Source organism: Humulus lupulus, chromosome 3 (genome assembly GCF_963169125.1).
Source record: "Humulus lupulus chromosome 3, drHumLupu1.1, whole genome shotgun sequence".
In the NCBI taxonomy this organism is placed as follows: Eukaryota; Viridiplantae; Streptophyta; class Magnoliopsida; order Rosales; family Cannabaceae; genus Humulus; species Humulus lupulus.
Genome location: NC_084795.1, coordinates 271,160,788 through 271,181,398, shown reverse-complemented (window position 1 = coordinate 271,181,398; position 20,611 = coordinate 271,160,788). Strand labels below are relative to the sequence as shown.

Below are 20,611 nucleotides of genomic sequence, written 5' to 3'. Positions count from 1 at the left end.
TACTCATCAGACATGGCTGTTATCAGTAACAAGTGGATTTTCAGGACAAAATTCAATGCAGATGGCACCATCAATTGGTATCAAGAGCCAATTCCCTAGTGGGTATTCGATCCACACCAATCCAAAAGAGTGAGCCAAGCCGCACGAGATCCGCATAGTGTGAAAAGACACTTGAGATCCAAAAAAAATAAGCGAGCTGACAAAATGGGACACTTGTGATCAGGTGATTCAAGATTGGTGAGCGAAAAATCGCCACCATCTTGAGGGGGGATATTAGACTATGGTGTCCCACATGGAATATGTGTAAGAATATTGAACTATTAATAAGAACATGTGTAACTCCACTAATCACCAATTGGTTTTTAGATGGAGCCTCATGATTCTTGTCATCCTTCTTAGGAATCAAGCAAATACGGGTATCATTGATAGCGTTGCAGTTGGAATTGTTATTGAGAACTTCAAGGCAAACTCGAGTGACCAAATCACCAACCAAATCCCAATGGGATTGAAAAAATAGGCCCGACATTCCATCCAATCCAGGAGCCTTTAAAGAATGTATTTGGAACATAGTTGTTTGATGTCTTCAACTGAAAAGGGCCTGAGTAGTTTTGCATCCATGGTCGTGGACATTCTATTAGAGACGTAACCAGCAAAATCTTGAAGAGTATCCACTTGAGAGTGACGGGAAGTGAAAAGATCAGTGAATTAATCACAACAGATTTTTTCACCTCCTTCTATCGAGTCTTGCCAAACCAAATTAGCATCAAACAAACCATGAATTTCATTTTTCTTCCTTCTTCCTAAAGCTTTATTATGAAAGTACCTGGTGTTTTTGTCGCCACACTGCAACCAGAGAGCCCGACTCCGCTGTCTCTAAAGAATCTCATTTTTCTCAGCAAAATATCAAGACTTTTGCCAAAAATTTGACCCCTTTGCCAGTCCACAAGATCCCCCGAATTAGAAAGAGCATCAACTTCAGATTGAAGATATTTCCTTTTCCAATCTAAATCCTTTCGATATTTTTTATTCCATTGATGAAGCTTAGACCCACAAACCCGAATTTTATGCTTCAAATCCCTTGTAGTAAGAATCGCCTCTGATTGATTCCAACTCTCCTGGATAACTTTCTGATAAGCCTCACACTCAGTCCAAGCTTGCTCAAAGTGAAACCTTGATTTCCATTTCCGCTGACAGTTAGCTTCCGGACTTGGCTCTGTGTTAAACATTAGTAGAAGTGGGCGATGATCAGAGTTCCAACGTCTCAAATGATGAACTTTAGATACCCCAAACAGCTGCTACAAATCCTTATTATGAAACACTCGATCAAGACGCGCAAATATTAAATTATCCGGTCGATCATTACACCAAGTATACGGGCCACCTTCAAGCTCTATTTCTTTGAGGAAACAATCGTCAATTTCCCTTCAAAAGTTGCACATCAAATATTCTGGTTTAACCCCACCACCCTTCTTCTCTCTAGAATCCACAATCTCGTTGAAATCTCCTCCACAAACCCAAGGCAGTTTATAAAGATCATGTAATCGCCTAAGAAGATCCCACGATTCCCATAGAAACTAGATTCCCATAGAAACCCGTTAGCCTCCATTTAGGCCCCTAACCAATGCTGACTAGAGAGTCAATATGGCCAAGAGAGAAAGACCAAATGGAAGCCTCCATAGTTTGTCTCCAAAGAAGGGCTAGACCACTACTATTACCAACTGCATCCACTCCAAAACAACTATAATAGCCCAAACGAAGCTTCACCAATTCTAATTGCTTCGACTTCAAATGCATTTCTGACAGAAAAAGGACTTCCGACAGATGTTCTCGATCATGGGAAATAAGGGAATTTAATGTCCAAGAATTTCCCATTCCTTGGACATTCCAAAATAGGATATTCATGGTTCCCGGAGACCTTGCTCCACAAGGTTCGCTGTTATGTTGGTTGTAAAGAGCTTTGTACTTTGAACTAGATTGTATAACAAATCTTGAACTGAATATTAGAACGAAAAGCTTAACTTCAAGATGAGATTAAGTGATTTATTTATAGAGGAGTAATTACAAAGAATGAAGTTGCAGTAAGAAAACTAACAAGAATGTTGGTAACAGAATTACAAAAATCAGTTAGAAACTAACATGAGCTACAACAACTAACCAACCTAACTGAATTGGTTATTATCCTCCCTCAAATGAAAGGGTGTAGACACCACTTTTAGTTTGGTTTTGAGATAGTGAAACCGATCAATCGGCAAGGACTTGGTGAGAACATTTGCCACTTGATCAATGGAAGGGACATATCGAACAGAGAGCTGCTGTGCTAAGATCTGATCACGAACAAAATGCATATCTATCTCAATGTGCTTGCAACGTGCATGGAAAACCGGATTAGCTGCAAGAGCAGCTGCGCCTTTATTATCAACCCATAGAACAGGGACATCATCAAGCTTGATTTGTAGCTCAGACAGAAGTGAGGTAAGCCATTTGATTTCTGAAGCAGCATTCGTCAGTGTCCGAAACTCACTCTTAGTACTTGAACGTGCGACGACTTGTTGTTTCTTGGCATACCACGATATGAGATTACCACCCAAAAACATGGCATATCCTCTAGTCGACCTACGGTCATCAGGGAAACTTGCCCAGTCAACGTCTGAATAGCCATATAAGGACATAGTGAGCGCAGGCTTAAGGAGAAGGCCCTCTGAGATAGTGCCTTTGAGATATCGAAGGAGACGTTTGGTAGCTTCCCAATGTACAACTGTTGGAGCATGTATAAACTGACTCAGTTTATTGATAATAAATGCAACATCTGGTCTAGTGAGAGTTAAGTACTGGAGAGCTCCAAGCGTACTTCTGTACAGAGAAATATCTTCAAAGGGTGTCCCTTCAGTCAGTGAAAGTTTTTTAGCTGAGCTTGTAGGACTGGAGCTGGGTTTAGCCCCTTCCAAATGTAATTTCAATAATAGATCAGTAATGTACTTGGATTGTGAGAGGTACATACCAACAGAATTTCGATAGATCTCCACTCCTAGAAAGTAATGCACAGAGCCTAAATCTTTGAGTGAAAATTGAGAGTTCAAGTCAGAAATAAGCTGCTGAACCAGGAGCTTGTTTGGACCAGTAATCAAAAGATCATCAACGTAGACTAGTAAAAGAACTAGATGAGCTCCTGAACCATAGATGAAAAGAGAAGTATCAGATTTGGACTGATGAAATCCCCATTGAAACAATGTCTGCTTAAGCTTTTCATTCCATGCACGTGGATCCTGCTTCAGACCATATAAGGCTTTGTTTAATCTACACAAATAGTGAGGAGTAGCTGCATCTTCAAATCCAGTAGGTTGTCGCATATAAACCAACTCATTAAGAGAGCCATTGAGAAATGCATTACTTACATCTAACTGTTTGACATCCCAGTTAAATGAAACCGCAAGTGTAAGCACCATCCGAACAGTGGCAGGTTTAATAACAGGACTAAATGTCTCTTCATAGTCTATTCCAGGCGTTTGTAAATATCCCTTAGCTACCAATCTGGATTTGAATCGGTCAAGTGTCCCATCAGCTTTTAATTTGACTCTAAAGACCCATTCGTTGGTGAGGACATTCATATCAGGTGTAGGAGGAACTAAGGTCCATGTACCTTGCTTTTGGAGGGCATCAAACTCTTCCTTCATAGAAGCATACCATCGGGGATCCTTAAGAGCACTTTTAACTGATGAGGGTTCTGTAGGGAGGAGAGATTCAGGCAGCTGGTATTTGGTTGCCAAAAAAGATTTAGGCTTGTAGATGCCTCGCTGAGAACGGGTTGTCATGGAGTGAGTGCGAGTGACATCAGTTGGAGGAGGTAATTCCACACTTTCAGAGAGAGAAGATGAAGCAGCAGCTATATGTTGAACCTGAGTAGGAGGAGGTTGTACACCAGTGGAGAGTGATGGTGTAACGCCAGTGTGAGGAGGAGGAGGAACTTCAGGTGGGACACTTGTCGCAGTTGTAGATGGTGATGTAGAGTCAGAGAGTGTTGGAGACATCACAGGCGAAGGTGGCACAGTAGCAGAGCACAAATTAGAAGTATCATGAACTGGTGTAGTTGAAAATTGAACAGTGGGAAAAGAGTGAGGTATGGAAGGAGGTACCTGAGTAGATACAGTAGGTGTTAAGGCTAAGAAATGAGTCTCATTAAAGACTACATTTCTAGCAATGAAGATTCTTCCAGTAGAATTCTCACAAATGTAGCCTTTATGTTGTGGAGAGTATCCTAAGAACAAGCATGGTTCAGACCGAAAACTGAGCTTGTAATTGTTATAGGGCCTGAGGTGAGGAAAGCATGTATAACCAAAAGGTTTCATGAAATGATAATCCGGTTGCTTGTTGAATAAACACTCATATGGACTCTGATTTTCAAGAACAGGGGTAGGAAGCCGATTGAGGGAATAAACACCACACTGAAAATGCATGCCACCAGTAGGAAAAATTAAGTCTAGAATTAGCCAAAAGAGTGAGTCCAGTTTCTGTGATATGGCGATGTTTTCTCTCTACCCTGCCATGTTGTTCATGCGTGTAAGGGCATGGATGTTGAAACTTAATTCCCTGATCCTGCAAAAAACTTGTAAACACTCGATACTCACCACCCCAGTCAGCCTGAACACTTTTAATTGGTAAAGAAAGTTGTTTCTCAACAAGGCTTTTAAACTGAACAAATATATTGAGTGCTTGATATTTGAGAGTTAAAGGAAAAACCCATGTGAACCTGCTATAATCATCAATAAAATGAATGTAGTATCTAAAACCATCTTTAGATGTGGTGTGAGAAGGACCCCAAACATCAGTGTGAATCAATTCTAAGGGTTGAGTAGCTCGACTAGAAGAGAGGGGAAAATGATGCTTATGGCTTTTACCCATTTGATAATAATCACAGAAATTTAAAGTCTTTAATGAACCGGAGTGAGAAATTTGGGATAGAATCTTGCTCAAAACTTTTGGAGAGGGATGTCCTAATTTTATATGCCAAGAATTAACATCAGTAGAAGCATTAGAAATAAAGGCAGTTGGTTGAGGATCAGGAACATAAGCAGTAAAAGTTTTATTGATATCAGTTGAAGTACAAGCAGAATGTTTACAATCATAGTCACAAGAAGAACTAGAAGATGAGTGAGTAGAGTGTAAATTTGTAGAAAACTGAGAGGGACAAATATTAGAAACAGTAGCTAAATGACACTGAAGTGCTGGTAGAGAGGAGCTGGTGACATCATCCCCAAGCATGTATAGACCATTTCTAACTCTTCCCTTGAGTAAGACAATCCCCGAGTCCTTGTCTTTAACAAAACAACAGTTTTTGTGAAATTCAAGGAAGACATTATTGTCTTTGGTAAGCTTAGAAACACTCACAAGATTTTTTGTAATAGATGGAACATGTAAAATGGAATTTAAGTGTAAAGATGAAGCAGAAGTAGATAGAAGAGTAGCCTTGCCTATGTGAGAAATTAACAATTTCTTACCATTACCTACAGCAAGTGTTTCAGAACCATTGTAAGGGGTAGCCGATTCAAGAGTATCCATACCGAAAGCAACATGATTCGTGGCCCCTGTGTCAGCATACCACATTTGATCAACTCCAAAATCAGGTACTGAAGTAGAGACATAGGCTTCAGGATCAGTTATATCAACTCCTTCATCATCACGTTCAGTGAGATAAGCTTTGGCCTGAGAAGTAGTGTTTTTCGGAGTGATGAATCCACGATCAAATCTGTAGTGACAGACGGGTGCAGTGTGACCAATCTTGAGACAAAGTTGACAAACAGGCCGTGTAGGTTGCTGAGGAGGCCGATGAAATGGTCAAGCAGATGGCCTTGTGAAGGTAGAAGGAGGCCTGTAACCATGAGAAGACATGTTTCTGGAAGTACCAAATGTAAGATTGGCAGCCATCTTGGAGGAGAGATCAGCAACAGAGTGATGACGCTCAAGATGACATTCATGAGCCATGAGAAGAGCCTGAATTTCTTCAAGAGTCTTTGTCTCACTAGTGGAAGTAATTCCAGAAACCACAGGGTCATATTCGGGTCCAAGACCATTGAGCAATTGGAGCTCAAGATCTTGATCACTAATGGTACACCCAGCAATGGCAAGACTATCACAGAGAGATTTGATTTTGTCAACATAGTCAGAGAGGGACAAACTACCTTTCTGAATATTGGACAATTGACCCTTCAATTGGAGTAAGCGAGCTTTAGATTGGCCTAAAAACTTTTGCTCCAGAGCACGCCAAACATCATAGGAGGTGGAGTAGGCTGCGACGGTTCCAAGAATACCTTCAGACATAGAAGACCTGAGCCAAGAAAGAAGTAACTGGTCACGTCTCTTCCACTGGCGGTATTCAGGATTTGCATCACCATTGACCAGCTTCTCTGGAGGAGAAACATTGCTGAAGAGGATTTCATCAAGATCATGTCCTATAACAGTGGGTACCACCTGAGATTTCCAAGCAAGAAAGTTAACTCTATCAAGTTTAAGAGTTAAAGAAGAAGTAAGAGAATTGGAGAAGGGATTCCATGGCAAAGAAGTCATGGAAGAGGTGCTGGCCGGAGAAGCAAGAGCTTGAGCAACAGCCGGAGGATCAGAGTTTGCCAGAGGCGTATTGACAGTAGGAACTGATTGAGGATCGGATGAAGAAGAATCCATGGACATTATTCAGAAGGCTTTGATACCATAAAGAGCTTTGTACTTTGAACTAGATTGTATAACAAATCTTGAACTGAATATTAGAACGAAAAGCTTAACCTCAAGATGAGATTAAGTGATTTATTTATAGAGGAGTAATTACAAAGAATGAAGTTGTTACAGCAAGAAAACTAACAAGAATGTTGGTAACAGAATTACAAAAATCAGTTAGAAACTAACATGAGCTACAACAACTAACCAACCTAACTGTATTGGTTATTAGGTTGTGTCAAAGTTTGAATCCACTACTTTAGAAAAAGCCATCCTTGGTTGCTAATTTAGAATCCAATTTCCTTGTCTCAATTACTGTCTCCTTGCTTCCCATAAATTTGTTCCTCTTCTTAACTGAAACTGTTCTTCGACCTCCATTCTTTCCCCCTTCACCCTCTTTGGTCATTCCCATTTGAAAAGAAGAAAAACCTGGTGGAACATCTTGAATAGAAGCCTCGTGTTCTTATCTTCTAGTCGGTCTTCTTCATCTTCAAAGCTTGTCCTTGAAAGTTTTGTCTTGTAACATTCCAACTATCTTCTTTTGTGGCGACTATAGGCCCTACTATTTTTTCTGTGTAGATTCACTCGGTTCCTTGATGTAAGAATATTGGTTAGGACTCTCCTCGTGTCTCCCAATACTCTTCTCGTGAGGGAGGGAATCAGATTCTTCAAAAAAATTATCTTCGCATCCCTATTCTATCACCATAGTCTTATGTTCAACACTCTTCTCAGAGCTGGATGCTTGACCCTCCAATTTGATCCTCTCCCTTGATTCTTCGACAAACCCATCACTAATGTTGATATTTGCTATTAACCAAACCCCATAAGCCTTGGCTCTAGCCCCCTTTGGTCCTAAGATTATCAGAATGGGCTCCTGACACCCCTTTTGATCATGACCCGCTTTGCCACAATGGAAACACATGTATGGTAGTCATTCATATTTGAAAGGCAACCGTTTTTGTTTATCTCCAATCAGCAGAGAGAACCCAGGGCAGATCGATGCACCTATATCCATCCACACTTTGAATTTGAAGAATCCATTAATAATCATCAGAGTTGTATCCCTGTAGAAATTGTTTTAAGAAATAAATAAATAAATTAAATTTGTTATGCATATATTTTATGAATTATATTATTCTGTGATAATATTGAGTAAATATCAAAAAAATTCCTAAGTACATATATGTAATCTCAATCACGTATTGGTACAGGAGGATTGTGTTTAAGATAAATGAACTTGAATAGTTCGCAGTAAAATAAAGTTATGAAAATTTTAGATTAATTACTGCAAGCACGATCCACTAGCATTATGAATACATGTGATCTAGATGTAGCACCCACATTATTTTGATATATATAGCCAATAATCACATGATTGCATTGCATTACATATCATACAATATGTATAATTTGAGCATATGCATATTCTTATAAGTGTTTTCATGTATAAGTATAAAAGTTGTGTATGTGATGTCTATATGTATGCTCAATATTATTAACCTTGTGGCATTTGAGTTGTCTTTTATGGGTGTTTGATGTGCTCAAGATATAAGAAAGTATGAAAAATATGGACAAGGCATGGAATTAAGTGTTGAAAGTGAGATATAGAAGGCAAAATAGGTTAAGTAGTGGAAAATAGTACAATGTCGATTACTAGTATTTCGGTGTAAAATTGAGTATTTATGGATTTACCAAATGTAATCGAGGTATGATTAAGGTCTCATTGATGATGTAAAAATGGTTTTAGAACCATTAGATCAATTCTTGATGGGAGGTATACATAATCAGTGGTATTGATGCAAAGTCAAAACGAGCTTAGCATAAGTGCGCTACGCTCGATCGGGTAAGCATAACTATTGGGTATGAAGTCATATGGACCTAAGGTTTGGTATGAGTGTTTTACACATAAGGATAATAGGCCTAGCAGATGATTAAGTCGAAATTATTGAAGTGATAAGGTTTTCATAAGTCAAAAGGTGAAATGATGAGATGAAAGGTGTCAACTTTTGACAATAAGGCTAAATCATTGAAAATAAGGAATTTTCATCAAACCTTATCACTTTGCACGACCATTATTCTGAAAAAAAGAGAGAAAAGAAAACCAAAAACCATTTCTTGGCTGGTTTGAAGAAATTCTAAGGAGATCCAAGTGAAAGCAAAGCCAAAGAAGTAGATTAAGCTTAGTTCTAGCCTTTTTATGGTAAGTTCTTGTACTTGGAAGTTAAACTATGTTTTTGAATTTTTCTGAGAACTTATATATGGTGTTTTATCCTTTTTAAGATATTTCTTGGGGTTTCCAAGTGGTTTGAGGTTTAGAAAAGCTTGAAGAGATTGTTTTCGCCGAAAAGTTGCTCGGTAAGTGAAATTTTGTGTTTTATGAGGTTTTTGGGGTTCTTGGAGTACAAGATGATTTTTGGTTATTTGATTGAGTTTATAAGAGAGTATATATGTTTATAAATGTTTGAATATATGTGGAGACTCATTTAATTTGGGTGATGATCTAGGAGATAAGAATTTTATCAAAATCGGTATATGATAACTTTATGATGAATCATGTTGGTATTTGGGATATATGGTTATGGCAGGTTAATTGATGTTGATTATTGGTGTATTTTGATATTTGAGGATAGCTAAAATTAAGGGGAAACTCTGTCAAAATTTCCCCAAATGTCTAAGATAAATCTAATGCTCGATCTAGGTGGTTTAAGGCATTTTAGGCATGTTTTGGGTATGAAATTTGATATGAAGTCTTATGGGTATTTTTTAAATGAGAGTTCAATGTATTACTGCCATCATTATGATGAGAAATCCATGCTATTGTCAGGATAAGCACATCAATACCTAAGACATCACTTGTTACACGGTGAAATATATTGTGGACAAAAGGTAAGTAAAGTACTCAACTGCAACACAAGAATTATGTGTTATGTGAAAGTATGCATTATATGAATATTTTGTGAGTAAGTGGTATTAACATACAGTGACACTTCATCATAAATTTGTATGCATGGCATAATAGTGATATGGTAAATTATTATATGATATAAGACCATGCATGATATTATGATGATTAATTATATGATGCCTTTGCAAGTTTTGTGCAACATAAAAGAAAGTTGTAATAAGAAGTTTAAGTTCAGTGCCACTGTTTTGAAAAGGCAAATGAAAGTGTTAATAAGTGTAAACGGAGGCCTATAGTAGGCTTATAGTGGCTGCCCAATAATTTGGGCTAGGTTTAGTGAACCAATTATATTGTTTGCCATATTTCCGTTTTTATTTCTCCTCCATATGAGTTATTGTTATATGTATTGACACCACAGTGTGTGGCCGCCTTAACTCTTGAGCCTGACGGGGCAACGATGGAATAAGGTTTTTAATGTGCCCTACTGTGGTGAAGGCTAGCCGGAGGAGAACCCATGGGATTTTGTATTATATGTGTAACAAGCCCTGCAGGCATTGACCAATTCAAACAGTGTGCACAATATTAAGGGGCCCAAAATTTAAAAAGAAGTTGTATATGTCCATTGATATTGGGTAATCATTAGCATTGCATGCATTACTTTGCTTACTGAGCTTTAGGCTCACAGTTGTCTTGTGTTGCAGGTAGAGAAAGAAATATGTGAATGATATGAGGAGAACTGAAGCATGGTCCTGACCCTGATTTGTACATATGAACACATCGACCTTTTTGTGGGTTATTTCAGTTATCAGTGAGATGTTTGTAATAAAGTGTGAAGTTATGTTTTGAAAATAAATTGGGTTATTTAATACTTATGTATAATATGTTTGAGACACACTTTATGTTTAATGTAAATAATGTGAAATAAGTTTTCAAGTTTTAAAAAAAAAAAAAAAAAATGTCCAGACTTCCGCAGAAATAAATTATGATATAGTTTTAAAACATAACACCTCAAATATGGTTTTTAACTAAAATAAGTGAGGGTGTTACAAGCTGGTATCAGAGCGCCATGGTTAAAATGTTCTTGTAGACCGTTCATATGTACACATTGAGGAAAGGATAATGCTCAGTTCATCTGTAAGTTTTATGTGTGCATTTATTATGTGCTGGTTGCATGCATCATGTGCTTTATTGGCTAAATGACATAAGTTATGGACATTTTGTCTTAAAAGATATATAATAACACAGATGGATCATGAACATGGTATGGGGGCTACTGAAGGCTCTTGCAGCAATAAATATGAACAAGAAATGGCTCAACTTCGAGCGGTGGTGAATAGACAGGCTGAACAAATTGAGAAGTTGTTAGCAGAACAACGACAAAGGCAAGCACCAACACCACCTACTGAAACTCCAACACCTCCACAAGCTCCACCTCCACAAGCTCCACCTGCAGTGCACCCCATGGAACCATTATATGAACGGTTCCGAAAACAACGCCCACCAGTATTTGAAGGTAGCACTGACCCACTTGACGCACAAGACTGGAAGAGTTCTTTAGAAGACATCTTTGAGTTCATGCAACTAAGTGACAGGGAAAAAGTTTCTTGTGCTGCTCATACACTTAAAAAGGATGCTAAGATCTGGTGGGAAGTGGTTAAGCAGACTAGAGAAGTGAATCAGATGACTTGGGCAGAATTTGAACTGGTCTTCAATGAGAAGTTTTATAATGAAGCTGTGTTGACTGCCAAAGTAAGTGAGTTCACTAGATTGCAACAGGGGAATCTATCAGTGGCTGAGTACGCCAGGACATTTGACCGGTTAGCCAAGTTTGCACCAGACTTGGTTAACACTGAAACTAGTAGAGTGAATCGCTTCCTGGAGGGTCTACAACCAGAATTGGCTAGAGATGTAGATATGGGACGTACAGGGCCTCTTTCTTATGCTCAGGCTGTGGAGAAAGCTTTGAGAGCTGAACACAGAGAAGAAAAAATAACAAAAGCTAAAGCTGCTACTAGCATGCCTCGTAGAGACACTCCATTCAACAAAGAACAAAGCCGCTTTCACAATGACAACAAAAGAGGGGCCCAGAATTTCCAATTTAGACAAGGACAGAATAAGAAATTTAAAGGAGGTCAGCAAAACAGGCAACCTGGATTCCAACAAATGCCACGATGTCAAACTTGTGGAAAGAATCATTTCGGGGAGTGCAGGCTTCTAACTAAGAGCTGCTTCAAATGTGGCAAGGGGGATCATTTTATCAAAGATTGTCCATTGATGAAGAACCAACAAATGAAGGATGAACCTCAGAGGACAAATGCTAGGGTGTTCACGATTACTCAGGCTGATGCTGATACCAACAACTCTGTTGTGTCAGGTGATATTTTTGCATCTGGTATTCTCACTCATGCATTAATAGATTCAGGTGCCACGCATTCATTTGCATCATTGACATATGTAAAAAGGTTGGGTAGATCGTGTGAAAAATTGTCAGAAGTTTTTAGTACAATGTTACCATCTGGAGAGATTCTGTATTCTACTCATTGGTTGAGGGGGGTTCCTATTTGCATTGATGGTAGGGAATTATATGCTGATCTAATAATGTTAGAGATGGCCGATTATGAGGTGATTTTGGGTATGGATTGGCTTTCAAAGTATAATGCCACTATTGATTGTAGAAGGAAAACAGTGATATTTAAGCCTTCAGAGGAAGATGAGTTTATGTTTACTGGAGCGACATCAAAAAGTTGCATTCCATTAATTTCTGCTATGAAGGCCAGGCGACTGTTGGAAAGTGGATGTGTGGGTTATCTCGCCAGTGTGGTTGACACGTATAAGGAGCAAAAGTTAAAACCGGAAGATGTACCGGTAGTTAGAGATTTCTTAGAAGTATTTCCAGAAGATTTACCGGGATTGCCTCCAGACAGAGAAATTGAATTTGTGATTGAGCTACTTCCTGGTACAGCCCCTGTGTCCAAGGCACCTTATAGAATGGCACCAGCAGAACTAAAGGAAGTAAAGATACAGTTGCAAGAACTCCTGGATAAAAAGTTTATCAGGCCTAGTTTTTCACCATGGGGAGCTCCGGTGCTATTTGTGAAGAAAAAGGATGGGACGATGCGAATGTGTATTGATTATAGAGAATTGAACAAGTTGACAATCAAGAATAAGTATCCACTTCCTAGAATTGATGATCTTTTTGATCAATTACAAGGAAGAGGAGTGTTTTCAAAGATTGATTTGAGATCTGGGTATCATCAATTAAAGATTAGAGAAGAGGATGTACCAAAGACCGCATTTCGAACTCGGTATGGCCATTATGAGTTCCTTGTGATGCCATTTGGATTAACTAATGCTCCAGCTGCATTCATGGACTTGATGAACAGGGTGTTTAAGGACTATCTTGATAAGTTTGTAATAGTGTTTATTGATGATATCTTGGTGTATTCTCGATCCCAAGAAAAACATGAGGAACATTTGAGGTTGACGTTGGAGAAATTAAAAGAAAAACAACTCTATGCCAAATTTAAGAAATGTGAATTTTGGCTAGAGAAGGTGGCATTTTTGGGCCATATAGTCTCAAAAGATGGTATTGCGGTGGATCCATCAAAGATTGAAGCTGTTAGTAAGTGGAATAGACCAACAAATGTTTCAGAAGTAAGGAGTTTTCTGGGATTAGCAGGCTATTACCGAAGATTTGTTGAAGGATTTTCCAAGATAGCAATGCCATTGACACAACTCACGAGGAAGAATCATAAGTTTGAATGGACTGAAGCTTGTGAGAAAAGTTTTCAAGATTTGAAGCAAAGATTGGTTTCTGCTCCAGTACTTACTATTCCATCTGGATCAGGAGGACTTGTGATTTATAGTGACGCTTCAAAGCAAGGTTTAGGGTGTGTGTTGATGCAGAATGGCAAAGTCATAGCTTATGCTTCTAGACAATTGAAGGACTATGAACAGAAGTATCCAACACATGATCTGGAGTTGGCAGCAGTTGTTTTTGCACTAAAGATTTGGAGACATTATCTGTATGGTGAGAAGTGCGAAATATATACCGATCATAAAAGTCTCAAGTATTTCTTCACTCAGAAGGAATTAAATATGAGACAAAGGAGATGGTTGGAGCTAGTGAAGGATTATGACTGTCAAATACTTTATCATCCTGGAAAAGCAAATGTAGTTGCAGACGCACTGAGTAGAAAGTCTCATGGTAATGTGTCATTTTTGAGGAAACTGACAAGACCACTTCAGGAGGACATGTGCAGAGCGGAGATTGAGGTGATCACAGGAAGATTATCAGTGATGACTATTCAGTCTACCTTGTTAGAGAGAATCAAACAAGGTCAATGTGAGGATCCTTACTTGGTGGAACAAAAAGGTGAATTGGAAAGTGGGAAGGTCAATGAGTTTAGTGTGTCATGTAATGGGATGCTAAAGTTCAAGGAAAGAGTTTGTGTCCCTAATAATGAGGAGTTGAAGAGAGAAATCCTTACCGAAGCTCACAATACCTTGTATTCAGTACATCCGGGGACGACCAAGATGCTTAATGACTTGAAAAGACACTACTGGTGGCCCAACATGAGAAAGGATGTGGTCGAGTTTGTAGCCAAGTGTTTAACCTGTCAACAAGTGAAAGCTGAACATCAGAAACCTGCTGGTTTACTACAACCAATACGGATACCAGAGTGGAAATGGGAAGAGATTACTATGGATTTTGTAGTTGGATTGCCAAAGACTTCTAAACAACATGATGCTATCTGGGTTATAGTAGACCGATATACCAAATCAGCACACTTTCTTCCGGTACGCATGACTTATACTATGGATCAGTGGGCTGAATTATATGTTCAAGAGGTTGTTAGACTTCATGGAGTGCCAGTATCTATAATTTCAGACCGGGATGCTCGATTTACTTCATTGTTTTGGGAAAGTTTGCAGAGAGCATTGGGCACAAAATTGAAGTTTACTACGGCATATCACCCCCAATCTGATGGACAATCTGAAAGGACCATTCAAACTCTTGAAGATATGCTTCGAGCTTGTGTACTAGATTTTCAAGGATCATGGGAGAAGTATTTGTGTCTGATAGAGTTTTCTTATAACAATAGCTTTCATGCAACGATTGGTGTAGCACCGTATGAAATGTTATATGGCAGAAAATGCAGATCACCAATTCATTGGGATGAAATGGGAGAAAGAAAGTATCTTGGTCCAGATCTGGTCAGAAGGACAACTGAAGCAGTGGAGAAGATAAGAAAAAGAATGTTAACTGCTCAGAGTAGGCAAAAGAGTTACGCTGATCGAAAGCGAAGAGATGTGGAGTTCAACATTGGGGACAAGGTATTTCTGAAAATTGCCCCTATGAAAGGAGCAATGAGGTTTGGAAAGAAAGGGAAGTTAAGCCCAAGATTTATTGGACCTTTTGAAGTATTGGAAAAGGTGGGAAAGGTAGCCTATAGACTGGCATTACCGCCATCACTGTCAAATGTCCACGATGTTTTTCATGTCTCATTATTGAGAAAATACGTGCCAGATCCTTCACATGTGCTAAACTACGAGCCAATAGAAGTTGAACAAGACCTAACATATGAAGAAAAACCAGTGAAAATTCTTGACAGAAAAGAGAAAGAGTTGAGAAATAAGAAGATTTCACTGGTTAAGGTCTTGTGGAGAAGTTCAAACATTGAGGAAATGACATGGGAACGGGAAGATGAAATGAGATCTAAATACCCAGAGCTATTTGGGTAAGAGAAATTTCGAGGACGAAATTTTTATAAGGTGTAGAGGATTGTAGCACCCACATTATTTTGATATATATAGCCAATAATCACATGATTGCATTGCATTACATATCATACAATATGTATAATTTGAGCATATGCATATTCTTATAAGTGTTTTCATGTATAAGTATAAAAGTTGTGTATGTGATGTCTATATGTATGCTCAATATTATTAACCTTGTGGCATTTGAGTTGTCTTTTATGGGTGTTTGATGTGCTCAAGATATAAGAAAGTATGAAAAATATGGACAAGGCATGGAATTAAGTGTTGAAAGTGAGATATAGAAGGCAAAATAGGTTAAGTAGTGGAAAATAGTACAATGTCGATTACTAGTATTTCGGTGTAAAATTGAGTATTTATGGATTTACCAAATGTAATCGAGGTATGATTAAGGTCTCATTGATGATGTAAAAATGGTTTTAGAACCATTAGATCAATTCTTGATGGGAGGTATACATAATCAGTGGTATTGATGCAAAGTCAAAACGAGCTTAGCATAAGTGCGCTACGCTCGATCGGGTAAGCATAACTATTGGGTATGAAGTCATATGGACCTAAGGTTTGGTATGAGTGTTTTACACATAAGGATAATAGGCCTAGCAGATGATTAAGTCGAAATTATTGAAGTGATAAGGTTTTCATAAGTCAAAAGGTGAAATGATGAGATGAAAGGTGTCAACTTTTGACAATAAGGCTAAATCATTGAAAATAAGGAATTTTCATCAAACCTTATCACTTTGCACGACCATTATTCTGAAAAAAAGAGAGAAAAGAAAACCAAAAACCATTTCTTGGCTGGTTTGAAGAAATTCTAAGGAGATCCAAGTGAAAGCAAAGCCAAAGAAGTAGATTAAGCTTAGTTCTAGCCTTTTTATGGTAAGTTCTTGTACTTGGAAGTTAAACTATGTTTTTGAATTTTTCTGAGAACTTATATATGGTGTTTTATCCTTTTTAAGATATTTCTTGGGGTTTCCAAGTGGTTTGAGGTTTAGAAAAGCTTGAAGAGATTGTTTTCGCCGAAAAGTTGCTCGGTAAGTGAAATTTTGTGTTTTATGAGGTTTTTGGGGTTCTTGGAGTACAAGATGATTTTTGGTTATTTGATTGAGTTTATAAGAGAGTATATATGTTTATAAATGTTTGAATATATGTGGAGACTCATTTAATTTGGGTGATGATCTAGGAGATAAGAATTTTATCAAAATCGGTATATGATAACTTTATGATGAATCATGTTGGTATTTGGGATATATGGTTATGGCAGGTTAATTGATGTTGATTATTGGTGTATTTTGATATTTGAGGATAGCTAAAATTAAGGGGAAACTCTGTCAAAATTTCCCCAAATGTCTAAGATAAATCTAATGCTCGATCTAGGTGGTTTAAGGCATTTTAGGCATGTTTTGGGTATGAAATTTGATATGAAGTCTTATGGGTATTTTTTAAATGAGAGTTCAATGTATTACTGCCATCATTATGATGAGAAATCCATGCTATTGTCAGGATAAGCACATCAATACCTAAGACATCACTTGTTACACGGTGAAATATATTGTGGACAAAAGGTAAGTAAAGTACTCAACTGCAACACAAGAATTATGTGTTATGTGAAAGTATGCATTATATGAATATTTTGTGAGTAAGTGGTATTAACATACAGTGACACTTCATCATAAATTTGTATGCATGGCATAATAGTGATATGGTAAATTATTATATGATATAAGACCATGCATGATATTATGATGATTAATTATATGATGCCTTTGCAAGTTTTGTGCAACATAAAAGAAAGTTGTAATAAGAAGTTTAAGTTCAGTGCCACTGTTTTGAAAAGGCAAATGAAAGTGTTAATAAGTGTAAACGGAGGCCTATAGTAGGCTTATAGTGGCTGCCCAATAATTTGGGCTAGGTTTAGTGAACCAATTATATTGTTTGCCATATTTCCGTTTTTATTTCTCCTCCATATGAGTTATTGTTATATGTATTGACACCACAGTGTGTGGCCGCCTTAACTCTTGAGCCTGACGGGGCAACGATGGAATAAGGTTTTTAATGTGCCCTACTGTGGTGAAGGCTAGCCGGAGGAGAACCCATGGGATTTTGTATTATATGTGTAACAAGCCCTGCAGGCATTGACCAATTCAAACAGTGTGCACAATATTAAGGGGCCCAAAATTTAAAAAGAAGTTGTATATGTCCATTGATATTGGGTAATCATTAGCATTGCATGCATTACTTTGCTTACTGAGCTTTAGGCTCACAGTTGTCTTGTGTTGCAGGTAGAGAAAGAAATATGTGAATGATATGAGGAGAACTGAAGCATGGTCCTGACCCTGATTTGTACATATGAACACATCGACCTTTTTGTGGGTTATTTCAGTTATCAGTGAGATGTTTGTAATAAAGTGTGAAGTTATGTTTTGAAAATAAATTGGGTTATTTAATACTTATGTATAATATGTTTGAGACACACTTTATGTTTAATGTAAATAATGTGAAATAAGTTTTCAAGTTTTAAAAAAAAAAAAAAAAATGTCCAGACTTCCGCAGAAATAAATTATGATATAGTTTTAAAACATAACACCTCAAATATGGTTTTTAACTAAAATAAGTGAGGGTGTTACACTAGATCCAGATTACTTTAGTGGATGTGTTTTATATATTATAGAATATATAGAACTGGATCAAATATGTTTATTAATACTTAGTTAAATACCGTTTTGAAGTGTTAATTAAATATATCAACTGATAATCATATACAAATAGATCTTAATCCTGAAATTACTATGAACTCATGTTTATGTTATATGAGTTCTTTGATTCACTCGTTAGGGTTTGTCAGAATGATCAGGCTAGAAACTTTTGTTTTGGGAACTCATTAATGTAATGGTTGGGGACATGGTATACAGATATAGAATCTATACTTTCTCGTAAGAGATTGAATAATGGTTCTTTTAAGGGTTGACTTTTGGGACTGAAAGGTTATTGGGCTCAAATTCATAATTTAGTTATGAATTAACCTTCACTAGTAAAGTCAATGGTACTCAAGGAAACAAGATATATTAAAATGGTAAAACGATAATTTTATTCCCGATTAATTATGAACCATTATTAGAGGGTTAATTTGTATGTAATGATTATATCAATGGACGCTTTATTGTTATAAAGTACTCAGTAAATGAAATGTCTATAATTACAATAGTACAGTCTCATATTTATAGTGTAGTAATCATAAGATTAATAAATTAAGATTATTTAATTAATAATCACAAATTTATTGGAATTTGGAATTATAGGTCCATAGGTCCCTACAACCGCTCTATCAACACTATTCAAGGCAAGAGTTGATATAAAGGGTAAAATGGTAAAAAATACATATTTAAAAAGAAATTTGTTCTTCAGGTCAAATATGCAATTATGTGATAATAGTGATTAATTAATTAATTATAAATTAGTTGTAATTATCAAAATTAATTATTATATAATTTTCAAAATTATATAAATAATTAATTTATTATAATTTTTGAAATTATAATAAAATAAATATTTAATTTTTGAAATTAGTATTTAATTAAAATTGGTTTTAATTAATTGGTAGAATTAATTAAATATATTTATTGGAATGGGAGATAATAACCTGAGAAGTTTAAATTGGATTTGAATTCAAAAGATTGATATTTATTCAAATAATTAATTATATGGGATTACCTCGACCAGCCTGGGATGGAGGTTGCATCTCAGGATCCCTTGGTGGGACATCATCCTGAGGTATTGGTGGCTGCTCGGGCCTTTGAGGGCTCGTTGGCTGGATCGAATGGCTAGGATTGGGACCCCTTTGAGGTGGCCCATTCGAGGGTTGATCAGGCTGTGAGGCAGGTGCAGCCTGATTTCTAGCCAACTGCAAGGCTGCTTTGAGGGCTGCCATGGCCTCCCTCTGACGACGGTCCATCTCCGCCTGTCTTTCACTCAGCTCTTGGCGTTGACGCTCTATCTCTTGTTGCTGTCGCGCCACAATCTCCGCAACACTTTCTTGACTGGCTCTCAGATTGGCCAATTCATCTTGCAATACCCCCAGGGTATTTCTCAGCGTTTCGGAGTCCAGTTCCTCCTCATCAAATTCCAAGTGTGGCTCATTTTCAGCCATGTTTGGAGGAGGAGGAGGTTGAGATGGTGCAGTGCCAGCCGCCTGCCCAGTCTTCTTCGTTGTTTTTGTCATTAATGCTTCAACAATCTCGTCTCAAGCTCTCAATGAAAGCACTAGAATGTTGACCCTCGATTTGGTCAACTGACACGGAGTCAAATGCTTGATATGAATAAATGTGTTGAAATGGTCTAATGGAAAAAACAGTAAAGAACACGACAAATTATAGTAGTTCGGCCCCACGAAATTGTAATGGCCTACGTCCACTTAAGCTATTATTGATATTAGTTCTCAAATGAGTGATCAACGAACTAGGGTTCTCTGAGTTTCACAGACCTGAGAGAGATGAATAATACAATTGTAAGATAATCGCTCTAATTCTCTTGTAAGGTATAAACTTAAATCTGCCCAATCGTCCCTTCCTTGAGCTATTTCTCTCTATTTATAGGCTCAAGGAGAGTTACACGAATTAGTTACCGATATTATTTCCTAAATAATTGGATCATCATGGATCATGAGAGATAATCTCGGATATGATTACAATTGTACAAAATTATCTATAAATATATGGAGTATACGACCAGCCTGGTCGTATATAAGCTTCAAATGTCACGTTAGGGGAATCTCACTAGTCGACGGTCGAACAGAACTTCTGCCAGGTGTTCAAAAAGTCTGCCACGTCACCCATGCCTGCTTTTTGGATAACATGGATATTATGTGATGAAGATGTTGAAAGATTACATTGAACATTCATGACTTGGACGTTACTTGAAGAAATAGATATGTATATAAATTTATAAAAAGTTAACAATTTATTTATTATTAAAGTATATGTAATCAAATAATAATAATTAACTAATATATTATACTTTGTATTTTTGTAGCTAAACATTACGCCATATACACCAACACAGATTAATGAAATGGGACAACATTGGTCGAATCATATGCTACCAATAGTTCAAAGTCATCGTCCCAAATATTAGGTTTTTGTTGTTTACTTTTTATTTCTTACTATATGTCTAGCTAGTTAGTGTAATATTTGTTAGTTTTGTATGTTTAACAACAAATATTACATTTTTGTA

The 20,611-nt window shown here is 37.3% G+C and overlaps 1 protein-coding gene across 1 annotated transcript; it reads left to right on the top strand.

The window, feature by feature from the left end:
- Positions 1-10,849: 10,849 nt before the first annotated feature.
- LOC133825703 (uncharacterized) lies at positions 10,850-12,429 on the top strand. Its single transcript, XM_062258611.1, has 3 exons — positions 10,850-11,525; positions 11,604-12,226; positions 12,382-12,429. The coding sequence occupies exons 1-3, from the start codon at positions 10,850-10,852 to the stop codon at positions 12,427-12,429; spliced, it is 1,347 nt and encodes a 448-aa protein (XP_062114595.1).
- Positions 12,430-20,611: the final 8,182 nt, after the last annotated feature.